Source organism: Clarias gariepinus, chromosome 28 (genome assembly GCF_024256425.1).
Source record: "Clarias gariepinus isolate MV-2021 ecotype Netherlands chromosome 28, CGAR_prim_01v2, whole genome shotgun sequence".
NCBI classification, from domain to species: Eukaryota; Metazoa; Chordata; class Actinopteri; order Siluriformes; family Clariidae; genus Clarias; species Clarias gariepinus.
In genome coordinates this window covers 20,137,859-20,155,157 of record NC_071127.1, presented here as the reverse complement: position 1 = coordinate 20,155,157, position 17,299 = coordinate 20,137,859, and the positions used below count along the sequence as shown (strand labels likewise).

The 17,299-nt window shown below is 45.3% G+C and overlaps 2 protein-coding genes across 2 annotated transcripts in view; both read left to right on the top strand.

Annotated features, from left to right (window-relative positions):
• LOC128516134 (histone H3-like) overlaps nt 1-17,299 on the top strand; it is a 575,451-nt gene that overhangs the window by 284,308 nt on the left and 273,844 nt on the right. The window lies entirely within an intron of this gene.
• Nucleotides 844-17,012, top strand: erf (Ets2 repressor factor). The gene is made up of 5 exons (XM_053490423.1): nt 844-1,262; nt 11,656-11,890; nt 13,240-13,355; nt 13,450-14,303; nt 14,494-17,012. The coding sequence occupies exons 1-5, from the start codon at nt 1,241-1,243 to the stop codon at nt 15,031-15,033; spliced, it is 1,767 nt and encodes a 588-aa protein (XP_053346398.1). The 5' UTR covers nt 844-1,240; the 3' UTR covers nt 15,034-17,012.

The following is a 17,299-nucleotide window of genomic DNA, read 5'->3' as shown; positions in this document are numbered from 1 at the left end:
GTGAATTTCAGCTGGACAGGTTTTGGGGGAGTCAAAATGGCGGTCAGCGCGTAGGTCGCAGTGACGTCAGTAAAGACAAAAAGGCAACAGGTCCGCTTTGATCTCCGTGCCGCGTGCGTAGGACAGCGTCGTTACGTCATCGCACATTCAGGCGGCGTTGGTGGTTTCCACAGTAACAGCGCGCGAGAAACGAGCGGGAGTGGGCGTGGTTTCTCTTTCTCTCGCTCAGTTGAGCTGAGCAGCGCGTTACTGTCGCAGATGTTAGAAAAGTCACGTGGTTGCCAAAGTAATTTTAAAAAAATACATTGTTGCCAGTTGTTACATTGCTCTCTCTCTCTCTCTCTCACTCACAATTGCTTAAAAAAATATTTACTTACAATAAAACATTTTAAATAAACAAATCCATGTACTGTAACATTACATGTACTATAATGTTTATTTGCATTAACAATGCTTGTAAAAAAAAATAATACATTGTTTCCAATTGATACATTTCTCTCTCTCTTAATTATTATTTTGTATTTTAATTTACAGTTAAAATAAATATATTTACAATTACTTAAAATGTAAAAAAAAACATTTACAATTACTTAAAAAATAAATTTTACAATACAAAACTACATACATTTACATTGTTGCCACTTCTTACACTTCTTACACTTCTCTCTCTCTCTCCAGGAGACGTGGGCGGCCCCGTGCGGTCGGGAGAGCGAAACATGACACTCGGAGAGAGAGGGAGGGAGAGGGGGGGCGACGGGGTGGGGGGAGCGCGCACGGGGAGAGAGTGGAAAAAAAGGGGGGTGTTAAAAAAGAGAGAGAGAGAGAGAACACTTTGAGAAAAAAAAAAACCAGCCCAGACACGAGAGAGAGAGAGAGAGAGAGAGAGAGATTTGTTCCCTTTATCCGGGACTCGGTGTGTTTTGACGCTCAGGATGACGTGGTGCAGCTCCGTACCGCCGAACAGCGAGGTGTAGCCGCTCGGACACACACACACACACACACCGGGGAAAGTCCTCCCCGCCACCCTGCCGGCCTTCTCTCCTGCTCCCCGGCTGCTGGAACCTCGAGAACCGCCGAGTCTCCTCCTGAGGACAAACTGCGACTGGGCCGAACCGAAACCCCTGAGGAACACCGAGAGGAACCGCGGAACGGAGGAGAGCAGTGTGTGGAACTAAAAGCCTGGGGGAAAGTTAGTTCTCGAGGAGTTTGTTTGTGGATCAGATCCGGGTTCAGGAGGAGCATGAAGACTCCGGGGGACTCGGGTAACATCTTCATCACATTCATCATCATCACCGTCACTTTTAGCAGGCTGTTTAACTGTTTATTTACAACTTTTTAACTTTAGGACTTAAGACACTGAACACACACACACGTAACCTAACTAATACACAAATAAACACACGCACGCACAAATGTATATCCTAACAAATACATACACACACACACACACACTAAACCCTTTATTTACTGCAGTGTGTAAGTAAACCCCGCGCGCCTCCCGCTCGAGCTCCTCATGCTAACTCGCTAACTGGCGGTGAGGCGCTCTCAGTCGAACTCGTTATTGTACTCGATATTGCGGGTATTTTACACACTAATCCGCGTTTCTCGTCGTCTCTGAGGTGTTTAATCTCCCCCGCAGTGTTTAATCAGAGTTTAGAGGCTGGGGCTCAGGTTTAAAGCAGATTAACTCTGAAGCGGAAGAAACTTTTTTTTTTTTTTTTTACAGCTAGCTGACTGAGATTCCTGTCCAGGTCACTAGCACCGAGCGGCTAGGCTAAGGTGTGTGTGTGTGTGGTATTATTTCCCCTCTGAGGGGTGTTAGCTCGGGTTTACAGCGACTCGTTTCACACATACGGAGCTGTGTGTGTGTGTGTGTGTCTATACTCTGTGTGCGCGGCTGTGTAACGGAATTAGTCTTAGGTGTTAGTGGTGGAGTTAGTGTGGGTCTTGGTGTCAGTCTTGGTGGTGGAGTTAGTCTCGGGCGTTAGTGTGTGTGTTAGTCTCGGGCGTTAGTGTGTGTGTGTTAGTCTCGGGCGTTAGTGTGTGTGTGTTAGTCTCGGGCGTTAGTGTGTGTGTGTTAGTCTCGGGCGTTAGTGTGTGTGTTAGTCTCGGGCGTTGGTGGAGTCAGTCTTGGTGGAGTTAATCTTGGGTGTTAGTGTTGAATCAGTGTTAGTGTGGGTCTTGGTGTCAGTCTTGGTGGTGGAGTTAGTCTTGGGTGTTGGTGGTGGAGTCCATGTTAGTGTGGGTGTTGGTGGTGGAGTTAGTCTTGGGTGTTGGTGGTGGAGTTAGTCTTGGGTGTTGGTGGTGGAGTCCATGTTAGTGTGGGTGTTGGTGGTGGAGTTAGTCTTGGGTGTTGGTGGTGGAGTTAGTCTTGGGTGTAAGTCTTGGGTGTTAGTGTGTGTGTTAGTCTTGGGTGTCAGTGGTGGAGTTAGTCTTGGGTGTTAGTGTGTGTGTTAGTCTTGGGTGTTAGTGTGTATGTTAGTCTTGGGTGTCAGTGGTGGAGTCAGTCTTGGGTGTCAGTGGTGGAGTCAGTCTTGGGTGTCAGTGGTGGAGTTGGTCTGGGTGTAAGTCTTGGGTGTTAGTGTGTGTGTTAGTCTTGGGTGTCAGTGGTGGAGTCAGTCTTGGGTGTCAGTGGTGGAGTTGGTCTGGGTGTAAGTCTTGGGTGTTAGTGTGTGTGTTAGTCTTGGGTGTCAGTGGTGGAGTTAGTCTTGGGTGTAAGTCTTGGGTGTTAGTGTGTGTGTTAGTCTTGGGTGTCAGTGGTGGAGTCAGTCTTGGGTGTCAGTGGTGGAGTCAGTCTTGGGTGTCAGTGGTGGAGTCAGTCTTGGGTGTCAGTGGTGGAGTCAGTCTTGGGTGTCAGTGGTGGAGTTAGTCTTGGGTGTTAGTGGTGGAGTCAGTCTTGGGTGTCAGTGGTGGAGTCAGTCTTGGGTGTCAGTGGTGGAGTTGGTCTGGGTGTAAGTCTTGGGTGTTAGTGTGTGTGTTAGTCTTGGGTGTCAGTGGTGGAGTTAGTCTTGGGTGTAAGTCTTGGGTGTTAGTGTGTGTGTTAGTCTTGGGTGTCAGTGGTGGAGTCAGTCTTGGGTGTCAGTGGTGGAGTCAGTCTTGGGTGTCAGTGGTGGAGTCAGTCTTGGGTGTAAGTCTTGGGTGTTAGTGTGTGTGTTAGTCTTGGGTGTCAGTGGTGGAGTCAGTCTTGGGTGTCAGTGGTGGAGTCAGTCTTGGGTGTCAGTGGTGGAGTCAGTCTTGGGTGTCAGTGGTGGAGTCAGTCTTGGGTGTAAGTCTTGGGTGTTAGTGTGTGTGTTAGTCTTGGGTGTCAGTGGTGGAGTCAGTCTTGGGTGTCAGTGGTGGAGTCAGTCTTGGGTGTCAGTGGTGGAGTCAGTCTTACTCTGGTTGTTGATGTCCATCTTGGGTATTGGTGTGGGTGTCAGTATTGGGTGTCTTAGTGCTGGAGTCGGTATCAGTCTGTTAGTCTAACAATTTAACACAAGGATTAACTCTAACACTAACTCCAACACTAAAACTAATTCTTACACTACAATAACCAACAACAAATCAGACACCAGCATTAAGACTAAATGTTGGTGTTAGTGTTAATAAAAAAATTTATTAAATAATAAAATAAATATTCTTCTGTAAAATTAACAAAATACAACAAATTATTTTCTGGCAATTCTACAAGAATGCCCAACATTTTTTTTATAGAAATGAGAAGGCATTAATTTAACGTTAACCGATACTAAGAGCAAGTTTTACACAGCTAATATGATGGCAGTGTTTGTTAGTTAATTAGTTACCTGCAGTTTTATTAGCCGAGGACATGCTAACGTTGTTGCTGCTGGGTTGAGAACTGTTAGTCCAGAGCGGATCGAAAACGCAACATTCTTTAATAGTTATTGCATGCTGTGTGTGCAAATGTTTTAGCATGTTAGTGGTATTTCCTCCCTTTGAGAAAATATCTACGCTGCAAGTATTGCAAGTTGCCCTATTTTCATGTTTTTTGGTAAAATACAACCAGACTTTTGAGCGTTTGTTCCGCTCAGGCGCCATGCTTACTATTGACTGAGCGTAAGCTACGCAACGTGCGTAAGTTACGCAATGCGCGTGATGACGTCATTCGTGGCCACTGGAATCGTTAAGGGAATCGTTTGCTAATTTTGCAAACGATTTCGAGGAATTGAAACACTGGGAACCGGTTCTCAACAAGAACCGGTTTTCGATTCCCATCCCTAGGTGTTGGTCTTAGAGTTGGTCTTAAAGTAAGTTCAAGTGTTAGATTTAGTGTGTGTTAGTATTGGATTTAATCTTATTGTTGGTGTTGAAGTGAGTCTTGGAAATTAGTGTTATAGTGTTAGTGTCAGAGTTAGCTCTAATGTCAGCGCAAGTGTCGGACTCAGTCTTGGTGTTGACGTTGGATTTGGTGTCAGAATTAGTATTAGTCTTGAAATTCAAAATTCAATTTCAAATTCAATTTTTATTCGTCTCATACACAGTATGACATAAAGTTCAATTCAATTTTATTTGGATAGCGCTTTTAACAATTGCCATTGTCCCAAAGCAGCAAGTAATTTCTAAAGTGAGATGCTTATTAGAATCTGATTAGCATTGGTGTATGTTTTGGTGTTAGAGTTGGTCTTAGTGTTAGTTAGTGTTGCTGAAATGGGTTTAGAGGCGAGTTATAGTGATAGTCTTGGTGTTAGTGTGATTCTGTCTTTTATTCACCTGTCTGTCTTCCCTTTTTTCCATCAGAGGGGGACGGTGGAGTTCTGTGATCGGTCAGTCATGGGGGCACTAGGGATCGGTGATTGGTCTGTGTGGTTCAGTGATCGGTCAGGAGGGAATGGGGGGTTTGGTGGTTGGTCAGGGGTGAACAATAGGGACTGGTGATTGGTCAGGGAGGATCGTTGATTGTTCAGGGGAGAACAGAGGGGGTTCAGTGATTAGTCAATGGGGAACAGTAGTGATTGGTCGGGGGGACAGGGGTGGATCACTGATTGTTTAGGGGAGAACGGGTGATTGGCGATTGTTCAAATGACAACAGGAGAAATCAGTAATTGTTTAGCAGAGACCGTGTGGGGTGGGTTATTTTTCAGGGGGAATCTATGATTGTTCAGGGGAATTGGGATTGTTTGGAGGGGAAATGGAGGGGATCTAAGATTGATCAGTAGAAGATTGGTGATTGGTCAGGGGGAAACACCAAATTATTATTTTTTAATAAATTTGACAAAACCTTGACCAAGTTTGACCTCTGAGCTGTGTGTGTGTGTTGCAGTGAGTTTAGTCTAAGAGTCAGGACTCACTGTGCCCTTATCAGTTGTGTTTGAGACAAGAAACTCTGCACAGTTCTCTCTACGTAGTGACATGTTTCCCTGATCGCCTATGTCCGCGTGTCTGCAGCCCAGACAGGCTCTGCGACGGGACGCTCGTTAGAGGAGACCGTGTTGACTGGCAGGGGGAGGTGTGTGTGTGTGTGTGTGTGTGTGTGTGTGTGTGTGTGTGAGAGAGTAAAGGGGGGATTGATTGGGGGTGGGTAAATCACTTTTAAAGCCATTACTGTGTTTTGTAACATAAAGATGAAGCGATTAGAGCGTCACAGACTCTCACTTTAATCCTTTTATCATGCCGGTGTTTCTTAAATTGTAATGAAGAGAATAGAAGCGGGTTTATAGAACATAGCATTGAACACACACACACACACAGGGTTTATTGGGGTGTTGACTCCTCCACATTCCACTTTAATGGCTTGTGTCTGCATTGCATTACACACACACACACACACACACTTGGGCCTGCCTCCGTCTCTGAAGTTGCCATCTTTGTGGTGACGCCACTTCGACGTGCTCCTTCTTATTTTTGCTGCTCTAATTTATTTTCGAAGGCAGACCCAGTGCGGCTTGGACTCGCCCGACCCGCACGTGTGGAGTCTCCAACATCAGAAGAGAGTGTGTGTGTGTGTGTGTGTTTTAGTGCCATGTAGCTACTGCAGCTCTTTCCAATCTGACTCACATGTGTGAGTCTGTGTGAGTAAGTAAATGTGTGCATAAGTAAGTGTGTGTGTGATTGTCTATGTGTGTAAAGTCACTCAGTATTTTAGGTAGCGCTGCTCTCTCTCACCTGTGGTGCTCACCTGGCCTGGTAGTAACCTCAGAGTGTGTGTGTGTGTGTGAGCGAGAGATTCCAGGAGACCTGGTCTCTCTAAACAGAGCTAGCGGTAGCGGAGGCATTTCTCTGCAGATACAACATTCTAATCCCACATCTGGAGCCAGCACATGTGTCGTCAGCATGCCGTCTGTGGTGTGTGTGTGTGTGAGAGAGTGAGAAAGAGCAAGAGTGAAAGCGAGCGTCTGGAGCAAAATGAAAGTAAAGACGCAGACTCAAGACCTAACCACAACACAGAACTTAAAAATAGACAGTCCCCGTTCGCACTCTCTCTCTCTCTCTCTTTCCACTCATTCTCTAGTCTTCCTTTCCATTACGTTTATGTCGCGCTTTTCTTAAATCTATTAAATTTTCCTATTTTCTCTATGAAAGTCCTTCCCTTTTCCCAGGTGATGCAGTGCAATTCAGTGTGTGGTATGGTGTGTGTGTGTGTGTGTTGCTGTGCAAATGAACGGACCACAGAAAGTAATAAAAAGTTTGTAACATAGGAAGTGTAACGTTGTGCTCCTGAAATGTCTGATGCGTCACACACTAGGGGGCGCTATATTATGGAAATAAAAATAATAGTACACCTATGCGGTTAAATTGATTACGCCGTCAAATCTTTTCTCTGTTGATTTGATTAAGTAAATCAGTTGTTTAGCTTTTGATTTAGAACTGTTACTAAAGTGCTCGCGTTTTGCAGAGTGTTGTTTTTCGTCTTCTGAGTTTATGCCTGGTTTGTTCAACACTGTCACTGTTTGGACTGGAGCATGAGCACTTATGAGAAATTTACAGGCTATGGCTTTCTGGTGCCCTCCAGCATCACAACAGTAAATCCCACTGCGCATCACTAGCCTGAGGAGCAACCCTAATTCTTTTTTTTTTTTTTTTGTTGTTTTGTTTGTTCATCCAGTCGAACTGTTGGAGGTCAGTGAGTGTGTGCATGTTTAAGGTTTGCTCATAACTTTCAAATCTGAATAGCTGTCTTGAGGATAGTCCACAGAACTTGATGAACTTAAGAGAAAGTTTAGGTCGTTGGAGTTGAAGCCCAGGCAGATTACACAGCTCGGGTTTATTGCTGACACGCCCAGGACTACAGTAAATGCTGCTGTTTCGAGCATGTCTGGCGAGGAGACGCGCTGTTTCTTTATCTAGCCTAGCATAATCCATGATCTAGGCAGGGCAGCGGTGTTTAAAATTAGATGAGCGTCCAGCGGGAAGAAGTGGAAGTTAAGTCTGACCTGAGCTGGGTTCACTCTGGCTGACCTCCACCTGCCCTGCAGCATGGAGACGCTCGGGCCGAGTGAGCATCGGGGGCGTGTCCCTGCTGAAAGTCTTGACAGCTTCTCGTTTATTCATAGACATTCCTTTGCATACGAGACAGACCACATCTTTGTCCTTCTGTAAGTAGATTCTGCGCTTGGTTAATGGGTTTCAGCACAAAGGAGGAGGAAGACGAGTCCCCTAATCTAGGGCTTAAGATCTGATCATGGGCTTATGGTTCCCTGATGCATCATATATCTTTTATACCGAACTGGAAAGAAACCAGTGTAACCAGCTTGTGTGGCCTTCCATAAAGCAGATGCTCAGCAGCATTGTGAACCAGGGCCGCAGACCTGCGCGGGCCTGTCGGTGGAGTCGCCTGACTGCTCCTCATGCTTCACAGTCTTCACATAGCAGGAAAATTGGCACAGAAACGCACCCCGCCTGACCATCTATGGCTGATTTAATCACAGCCCTAAAAGGAACTCCCCTGTGATGCGTCTGGTTTCTGTCTGGCCGGAGTTGGCTGTTGCGCTCCGGCGTCCCGGACGTCTGGAGCAGCACAACGTTTGCCGGGAACAGGCGTTTTGGTCTTAACGCGAAGACGTGAAAATAACAGCTCGTAGATGTCTAGCTTGCAGAGACACATCTGTTAAAGCTTTACACCAGTTCTTTGAGCGGCGTGACCTACCAGGATGTGTTGTGTGTACAGGAATAACTTTACTGCCTTGCGTCCTCGGGTGTCTCGGTTTGATCTCACACACGTTAGATCAAGCAACACATGGTTGGTGTTATGACTAGGGCCTGGCAGTGGTCGCTGGCACGCACCGTCACTCCGTTCTCGTTCCTGAAGAGCCTGTGTAGTCTACTGCTGTCAGAACATGAGCTGTTCCCTGTGCCAGTCAGATGCTCGCTCCTTTATTTCTCAGAAGAATTAAACAAGCTCGTTAAATAAGATTTTTTTTAAGCCTTTTTTTTTCAGTGGAATGAAGAAGGTACTGACCTTGCTTAAAACCACTGTAAATAATAACTAAAAAAGCAGCTTGGCATCCTGCAGCTGACTTCCTCTCTCTCTAACTCTTTTCTCTTTGATCTTTTACTTCTCAACATCACACATCTTTATCTGCTTTACTTCTCAGCCACTCTCACCATGCTAGGAGTGTGTGTGGGTTTGTTTGGCACAGCTTTTTTTTTTTTTTTGGATTTTTAACTCCACCAATGTGATTTGTCTGCCCTCTTCCACATACACGAGCTCTTCTCCCACTCTGAAACCGCAACACACTCAGGATTCGCACCCAAGCTCTCCAGGTGACCGTGTCCATGGGGAGCCTGAGTTTGTACATTAGTATCATGTAAGGATTGTGTCAGAGTGTTTACACAAGGCAAGGTGTGTGTGTGTGTGTTGTCAGGTCTCATGTCTATACCCATTGGTGACTGTAAGTATCTGAGAAGCAGCAGTCCCAGGTGTGTGTGTGTGTGTGTGTGTGTGTGTGGACCTCAGGGGCTGTACATGTTATTGTACTACTTCAGCTTTGTGTTTCGAGGTGCGCTGCATTGCTTCAGAATGTTGACTTGTACAGACAGTACTCAAAGCTCTCGCTAGAGACCTCGGCCTTATTTACACTACCTTCCAAAACTATTGCCACCCTTTCCTCTATTAAAATAAAAGGACAGGAGATGTTGTATACACTAACGTGACACACACACAGTCAGACACAAGGGTGTTTGTTCCAATCTGTATTACCTTTAACATAAAAAAAAACCAAAATTCTCGTTAAATCCATTAACTAATACTAATGAAAACCAAGCAGTGTGTGTTTAGCACAAGAAAGCGAGTTAACATTCGGTACCTCTCGGCCCCTAGGATCTGCATTACCTTTAATGTGAACCTGCACACAGGGTACACACACACACACACACACACACACACACACACACACACACACACACACACACACCTTGGTGAAGGTTAACAATGGATGTATAAAAGTTTTATTTTCTTTAGAAACGTACAACACATGGCATTTATGCTATACAGGAAGTGTTGATGAATGGGCCTGATCACATGACTGAGTGCTTAAACATTATAACAAGCTTTTGTCATGTGACCGAGCGCATAAATATTATAACAAGCCCTAGGCCTGAATTCTGGATTTAAAAGGACTCTGAAGAGCTGCTGGAAGACTCTGCTCCTTGTCACTGAGATGATTTGAAGTTCATGCTGTGGTGTCCCTCAGATGAGGTTCCTCACTCTCTGCACCTCAGGTTTGCTCTTCAGGATGGTGTTGAATGAAACAGGAAGTCCAATACTTCTTCAGAACCCAATCTCTCGTTTGGAAGGAGCAGTGTTTTGGGTCAGCGGTGCTCCTCTTGTTAACGCTTGTTAGATGTTTCCTCAGATGCTTGTGTATTTTTAGAGCTGTGGTGTCCTGTTGCTAGGAGATGGCAGGAGAGTTAGAGAGAGGAAGAACGGGTGAGAGGAGTGAAAAGGTGCATTACATACGGTGTCTGAATGACGAGCGCTCGCTCTCATGCCGTGACTCAGTCCTGTTCCCACTCACATGTTCCAGCTCTTGTCTCTCTCTCGCGGGCACACACGCACACTCAGCTCATCATGCGTGAGCTCCATCTGTGTGCTGTGACCTTTCTCCTCATCACAGCAAGGCAGTGTGTACTGTGCGTCTCACAGGTTTGTTTACAGCGAGTTCTGCTAAAGAAGCGATGAACTTACTCGATTGAGTCAGATAAAGACCTTACAGTGTGAGAGAACAGTGTCCATGTTTTTGGACATGAAGTCTAGGCTCTGTGTGGAAAGACCTTTCGGTCAGACAGATTAACACCTTGCACTAAGAACATCAAGGCCGGGTTCCTCTGTGTTCCTCTGTTTGATGATGGCCTTCAAACAGAGACAATTAGCGGTGTACACTCTGCCCGACTACTGCCAGCAGTGTAGACATCGTGTTGCGTCGCGGAACAGCATGTTGGCGTGGTGTGTCGCCGTGTGCTTGGCTGCATTGTTTTGCAGTGTCGATGAACAGCATGTTGCCGCGTGATGAAGCTCCTTCCAGTTAGACCTAGATATGTTTCTCTGTAAATTTTTAGGCAGATGCAGTAGATTTTGAGTTAATTTTGCTGCTTCATCACCATTAAAGATCACTGAGAATGTTCCAGCAGGATCATCTTCTAAAGGGGTGAATTGCGTTTAAAAACATCATTGTTTGATGAGATTCTGATCTCTTATCTTATGATCATCAACCCAGCAGTCAGCCATTTTGCCGTGTGTGTTAGCAGTCTTGTAGCTCTAACTGTAGCGTGGATCTGTTTTCCGTTAACTGGCTCACACGACTGTGGAGGTTTACGAGCTGGAAGCCACCTGCAGACGGACAGACACTCGATCTGTAAACCATGTCATCTGGCATCACAGTCTCTTGCTGCAGGCGGGGATACTTTGCTGTTCGCTCCACGTGGGCACGCTGCATGGTAGGAGATTGGATCAAAGTAAGATACTGACTCATTAAAAGGGAAAAGCGGTCAGTGTGACTTCACTTGCTTTAGGTTTATTCCACAGCTCTGTAAGAGCACAAAGAGCAACAGCACCCCCAGGCTTAGTAAGATATCGGGAACAGGAATCACCAAGGCTAAGCTGATACAGTATCATCATGATACCCTGGTGCTGATAGAATCTGTTTTCAGTTAGTGTCACAATTTCATAACTTGGAACACAGGATGCTGTACTGCCACCTGTAGGATTATAGAGGAACTGTAACAACTATACATTTTTTTAGAGTCTGTGGAGATACGTGAAATGCGACCCTAAGGAATCATGCTACTCGACTTGTTCTCTATTCCTATGATCCTGTATGTGGTGTATCTTAGACAAGCATGTGACTGTGAGAAAGAAATCTATTTCCTTTTGTTTCTGAACATTTCTTTAAGAAATGCAGATGTTCCCCAGGGTGTGACCTTCCGCTCAGGCACTATTGAGTCTGTCCGGGTGATAACACGTGTGCGTGTGGACTTGTACGAAGCGCCGCGGGATACGGGCTCGAGCTCTGTTTAGACTTCGGGCTCAAGGACGCAGTGTTCAAATCATTCCGCTGTCAGAAATATGTGAAATAAAAAAATTGGTTGTTTTGGGGGATGTTTAGGATTCAGTCCTGTTATTATTTCCACTGACTTTTCATATTTTAGTCAGGAAAGGTAAAACTAGTGTTTTAAGTACTATGAGTCTAACGAAGCCATGTCTGTGTTCGTGCTGTGCAGGGTTCGCTTTCCCCGAATGGGCGTACAAGCCGGAGTCCAGCCCGGGCTCCAGACAGATCCAGCTCTGGCATTTCATCCTGGAGCTTCTGAGGAAGGAGGAGTACCACGATGTCATCGCCTGGCAGGGGGACTATGGCGAGTTCGTCATCAAGGACCCGGACGAGGTGGCCCGACTATGGGGGGCCCGTAAGTGCAAACCTCAGATGAACTACGACAAGCTGAGCCGCGCTCTCAGGTGAGAAGTGAAAATGTATTTATTAACAGAGCAGTTGCTTTTGTTTTTATTTTAAACCAACAGCCATGCTACAGTCAGAGTTAAAATAATTAATAATCCGACTGTTCATTAACATGCAGATCTTAAAGTTCATCTAAGTCTGGTTAAATATGGACAGGTCGATGGAAATGTCCACTGGACATGGGAACGGGCTTTTGCTCTCGGAGGAAAACGGAGCTCTCTGTAGCTTTATACATGTTATTGAATCTTGTCATATGGAATACCGCAGAACTCGCTAAGACCAGTTGTCTAAAAGTACAAGTCTTGGACCCATTTAGAGCTCTAACGTTTCGGTTCAACACTCACTGGTTTATGATGAGCCTTGAAGCCCAAGTTCTTAAAATCACAAGCTGTTGAAGTATACAGTCAGGAACTGGTATCTGAATCAGTGCTGCGTCAGACTCGGCACTCAGCACACCAAACTGAGTGATGTACAAGCGAAGCAGTGGAACACAGTTTTTTGTGCGCTGTTCCTGGAAATAATATTTGGAACAAAGAATACACTACAATTTAAAAAAAAAATTTTTCATGTGAACTGCCTGGTGTTTGTTCATTTAATCGTTACGTCGCTCACGTGTTACCCTGCTGGCGCTGACCAAGCACTGCATCTGTCTCACAGAACGTCAGTGTTACACGTGATGGATCGCCAAAATCTTTTAACATCTGATTCTCTCACTTTTTTTTCAGCCTCTTGTGGTCATTATAATTTTTTTAAACACATAAAAGCATTTGGACTTTACTAAAAAATCATGCCCTTTTCATTGCTCATTCTTTTTCTTCTGGTTTTTATTGCGTTTTTTTCTCCCATTTACTGTTCTCCGTCTGTCTGCATGTTTTTCATGTCTTCGCGTTTGTCTCCACGGCAACAGCAAATGCCCACTCAAACCCACTGAACCTGTCCTTGGCGTGCCGTAATCATCCATATCGCATCAGTCTGCACTGAAATGACGAGTGCTCCTTACAACTCTCTCTCTCTCTCACTCATACACACACAAACTATGTCTTGCATACTCTCCTACTCATGTAAAGCCGTCGCACTTCCTGCAGTGTGTGTACTTTCACACGGTGACCCAGACTTTCTTTTTAGCATCAAGGAGTTAAAGGTGGAAAAGCTTGTATTAACATGGGAAGCTAGAAGAGGAGGAAAAGAGAACTTCTTAAAAGAGAGATCAATGTGCTTGAGTTGTGTATTTTCTCCAGACAACAATAAAGTTCTGCATCACCTCTCTGATGTTTTTTGTATCACAGATCTCTTGGCCAAATCAGTTAAAATTTAACATTTTCTGTCAACAACTTTTTTGTTCCTCCAGATATTACTACAATAAACGGATCCTGCACAAGACTAAAGGCAAAAGGTTCACTTACAAGTTCAACTTTAACAAGCTTGTGCTCGTCAACTACCCCTTCATTGACATGGGGTCTGCAGGTAAAAAACAGATAATTAATGAGAGATATCCGTATGCATCTGCTCTTCGTTATAAACCTCATTTCCTTTTCTTAATTTCTTGTTCCGGTACCAGGTTCCAGTGTGCCCCAGAGTGCTCCTCCTGTTCCATCAGGTGTTGGAACCCACTTTCGTTTCCCTCCTTCTACTCCGTCTGATGTTCTTTCCCCAAACAGTGAGGAGCTGCGCAGTCCCGGTGTGTTCACCAGCGTGGCGCGAAGGGCGGCGCGGGGGTCCGTGTCTGACTGCAGTGATGGCACCTCGGTAGCCTCAGAGCTGGAGGAGGTGGGCATTGCTGGCGGTGATGAGCGCCCAGCAGAGCGAGCCTTCAGATCTCTGTTTTTGCCCCACCATCCACGCCTTACTCACGACTCCCTGTTCCGCATGTATGGAGTCCCTCCTCCTGCCCCGGTGCCCTTCCCTGCCTCCCCGCTGCCTGGTGGCCCTCTGCTGCCCCCACAGCTCTCACCTGCTCTCTCCATGACTTCGACACCGACCTCACACCTGCCCTATACACCCTCTCCTTCCTTGGCATCACCCATGCCCGGGTCACGCTTCTCCTTCAGCCCTGAAGACATGAAGCTCTATTTGCAAGCGCACGCGCAGAGTGTCTACAACTACCACCTCAGTCCACGTGCCTTCCCACACTACCCCAGCATCATTGTACCCCAGCCACAGCGCCCTGATAAGGGTCTGGCAGGGCACTTTGCTGCTCACCCGCTGCACCACCAGCAGCCTGAAGAGCAACACCCTTCACCCTTTAAATTCAAGCTTCAGCCACCCCCGCTGGGACGAAAGCACCGCGATGGCCCGGCCCCCTCGGCAGCAGGACAGGTCCCTCCTGGGACAGCCTCCACTGGGTCGTTCCTGGGTGAAGGTGGCTCTGCCCCCACTGAGCTGGCCAGCACTACAGGCCCGCCAAAGATCAAGGTCAGTACTAAATTTGTTAGCATGAAATAACTTAAATATCTAAACCGGATAGCTGATTAGTAAGTTAAGCTGATTACTTTTAGTTAGTTCACTGATACATTAGTTAGATACTTTAGCTAAGATAGCGATGAAATTTGAGCTGCAATAGAAAGAAGATTAGCTTCAAAACTTCACCCCTTTTGTTTTTCAGGTTGAGCCTGTCTCAGACATAGAGTCAGAGGAGGATGTAGAGGTCACTGATATAAGTGAGGAAGATGACAGTTGTGATGTGTTTGCGCCATCCCACTGCAACGGAGGTCCCGCCCTTCTGCCCTGCCCTGATGGACACCTAGACAACGACGAGGATGACCTCGAAGAGGATGTCTTTAAGACACCAGCAGCACCCCCTTCTGGTGGCGTCGGCTTCGGGATTGGCATGACTTTGTCTTGTCTCAAAGCTGAACCCCGAGAGGGTAGTCCTAGCAGCCCCGGGGGCTCGCAGTGCATCCCGCTGAAACTGCGCTTCAAGCGCCGCTGGAGCGAGGACCAGCGAATGGAGGCAGAAATCGAGGAGGCCGAAGACAAAAAGAGCCGTGCCGAAAAGGATGAACCTTCAGCTCGAGAGGCCCCTAATGATGAGGGAAGGGGCCTGACTTGCTTGGGCACGCCCCTGGTGGCCGGCCAGAGAAGGGTCAGTTCTGAGCTTCAGAAAGCAACGGCGCAACTGTCTTTAGAAAACAGCGGGTTCTGAGGAGGGAACTCTCCATGCTGTTCTCACGTGTGAGACGAAATCGAATAAACTGCAGAGCAGGAACACAAACAGGGACACCTGCACAGAGACACACTACAGGACACTGCCGGGACTGATGGCTCTCGCTCCACAGCTCCCGCATTTAACCCACTCGGTCTGCTTAAACTTCTCAATCCGTTTTACTTGGTGTATGTGACCACGACGTATGTCACTGTTACAAACTATAACTGAGATGTCCTTTCTTCTGGACTCTCGGAGCCGATTTACATTAAATGGAGGAGCTTCAAAGGATTTAAAAGCCGATTAACAACAGAGTGCGTACAGCAGTGCTCCACAAGGAAAGAGACGGTGCTGAGAATTTATCTGTGCTGACATTTTACCCCCTCTTGAAATGAAACACGCCCCATACCCGGCCTCTGCTTCACACACACTAACTTGGAAACACTGCCTTACTGCCTTGGGGTCCAGAACAGGGGTCCAGTTAGAGGGACGTTCATACGTCCCTGATGCGGAGTAGAGTTTAGTCTGTCCTGTTTAAAGCTCGCTGAGACCAAGTACGAGTGTATAGAGTGCCTGCTTTGACACCTCATAATCAGTTTTAACCCAGAGAGACACAGAGGCGAGTCCCGAGGAGGTTGCCTTGACAACAGAGAAGGGCGAATTGAAGCTTATGAACTGACTTCATGTACTCCAGTCTAAAGTGTAAAAAAAGCAGGTGTAAAACTCAGGTGTAAGTCAGCAAGACCTGAGTCTGCGGTCCATGAAGCCTTTTACAAAAATGCTATGTGCCTTTTTTTTTTTTTTTTTTCTCCTCACATACACAATGAATGCGTCGTCAGACATTTTGGTGTTTTTTTTTTTTTTTTTTGGCAGAAACAATTAAAACTAAATATAGGCCACATATATATTGAATACATTTATGATGATGATGATTATGATACAGATTATCTATATTTCGGAACTTTCAAATAGTTTTGATAATTCTATTTTTGACATAAAAACGTTTAAAGTAAAATCTGCATGAGGCGACCTTGTTTGTGATGTTTGAGGCGTCCTGCAGGAGCTATAAAGTGTTAGGTGAGAACAGACAAAGCGATTGTAACTTAAGCATTTCTATCACTCACACACACACACACACACACAAACGCGGATATACCTTCATTAGGTCAGAGTGAATGGCTTAGAGGAGACCCCTGACCTCAGGAAATAATGCAGGCTGTAATTCTACACCCTGACGTCAGCAATCGCAACATTCAAGATGGGTCTGATAATTTAAGATGTGTTTAATGCCCCCTTCACACACCCCCTTCAATTATTACAGTACAAAAAGTGCCCGTTTCCCTTCTTTCGCTTTATATATATTTCTTTAAAGTAAATCCATGTTGTTGCATTACACACCAGCGCTACCTAAAAGCTGCCTTACTTGCGTAATCATACTTGTATAAAAAAAAAAAATGAAAAAAACACTCTATATCTATATATATATTTTCATATCTTTGCTCTATAGACAATGTTTTTATTCTACCTAGTCATGTGATCAGTTATAACTTTTAAACATACCGATTTATTATATTTTATTTTTTGTACCCTTTCTTAAAAGTGTATTCTGCAGTATGGACGCAACTCCTGATTTGTATCCTGCTTAGTTTTTAATTGTTACAAAGCCAGGTTAAAGGGTTACGCTATTGTTACGCTATCACCTTATTATTATTTTTAAACTAAATGTATCCACTTTTTTATCTCTTGTGTATATATATATTTTTGCATTCTGGTGGACTGTAGAACAATGAAGAGTTCTCATTATTGTCTGTAAGGTGTCTGTTTCCTTTGCGTACCTGTATTAACCCCTTCCTCACCTGACGTATGTGCATATAATTTCAGTAACACTCGGATCTGTAACTCCTCGTCACGAGGTCATGTACTCTAGTCTCTCCTTTTTACAATTGTAATCAGGGTTCATTAAAAACAGGTAAACCCAAGTCTGACCTCCTGGAGTGTGTCTTTTATGTCTGAGGAGAAATCTGTGTGTGAGAGAGAAAGAAAAAAGAAAGAAAGAGAGTATGTGCATGCAAATGTGCTGCAGGTTTAATACATTATGGTGGTCAAGACCCTTTACTATAATCAGAATTAAAAGCTCATGGGTTCAGACCACAGTGTGAGATTAACTGCCCGGGTGCATGAACCTAAAACCAAAAATAAATAAAAAAAAATATGCATAAAAAAACTAAAATCTGAAAATACTAAGTTACTTTTAATTGTAGATTTA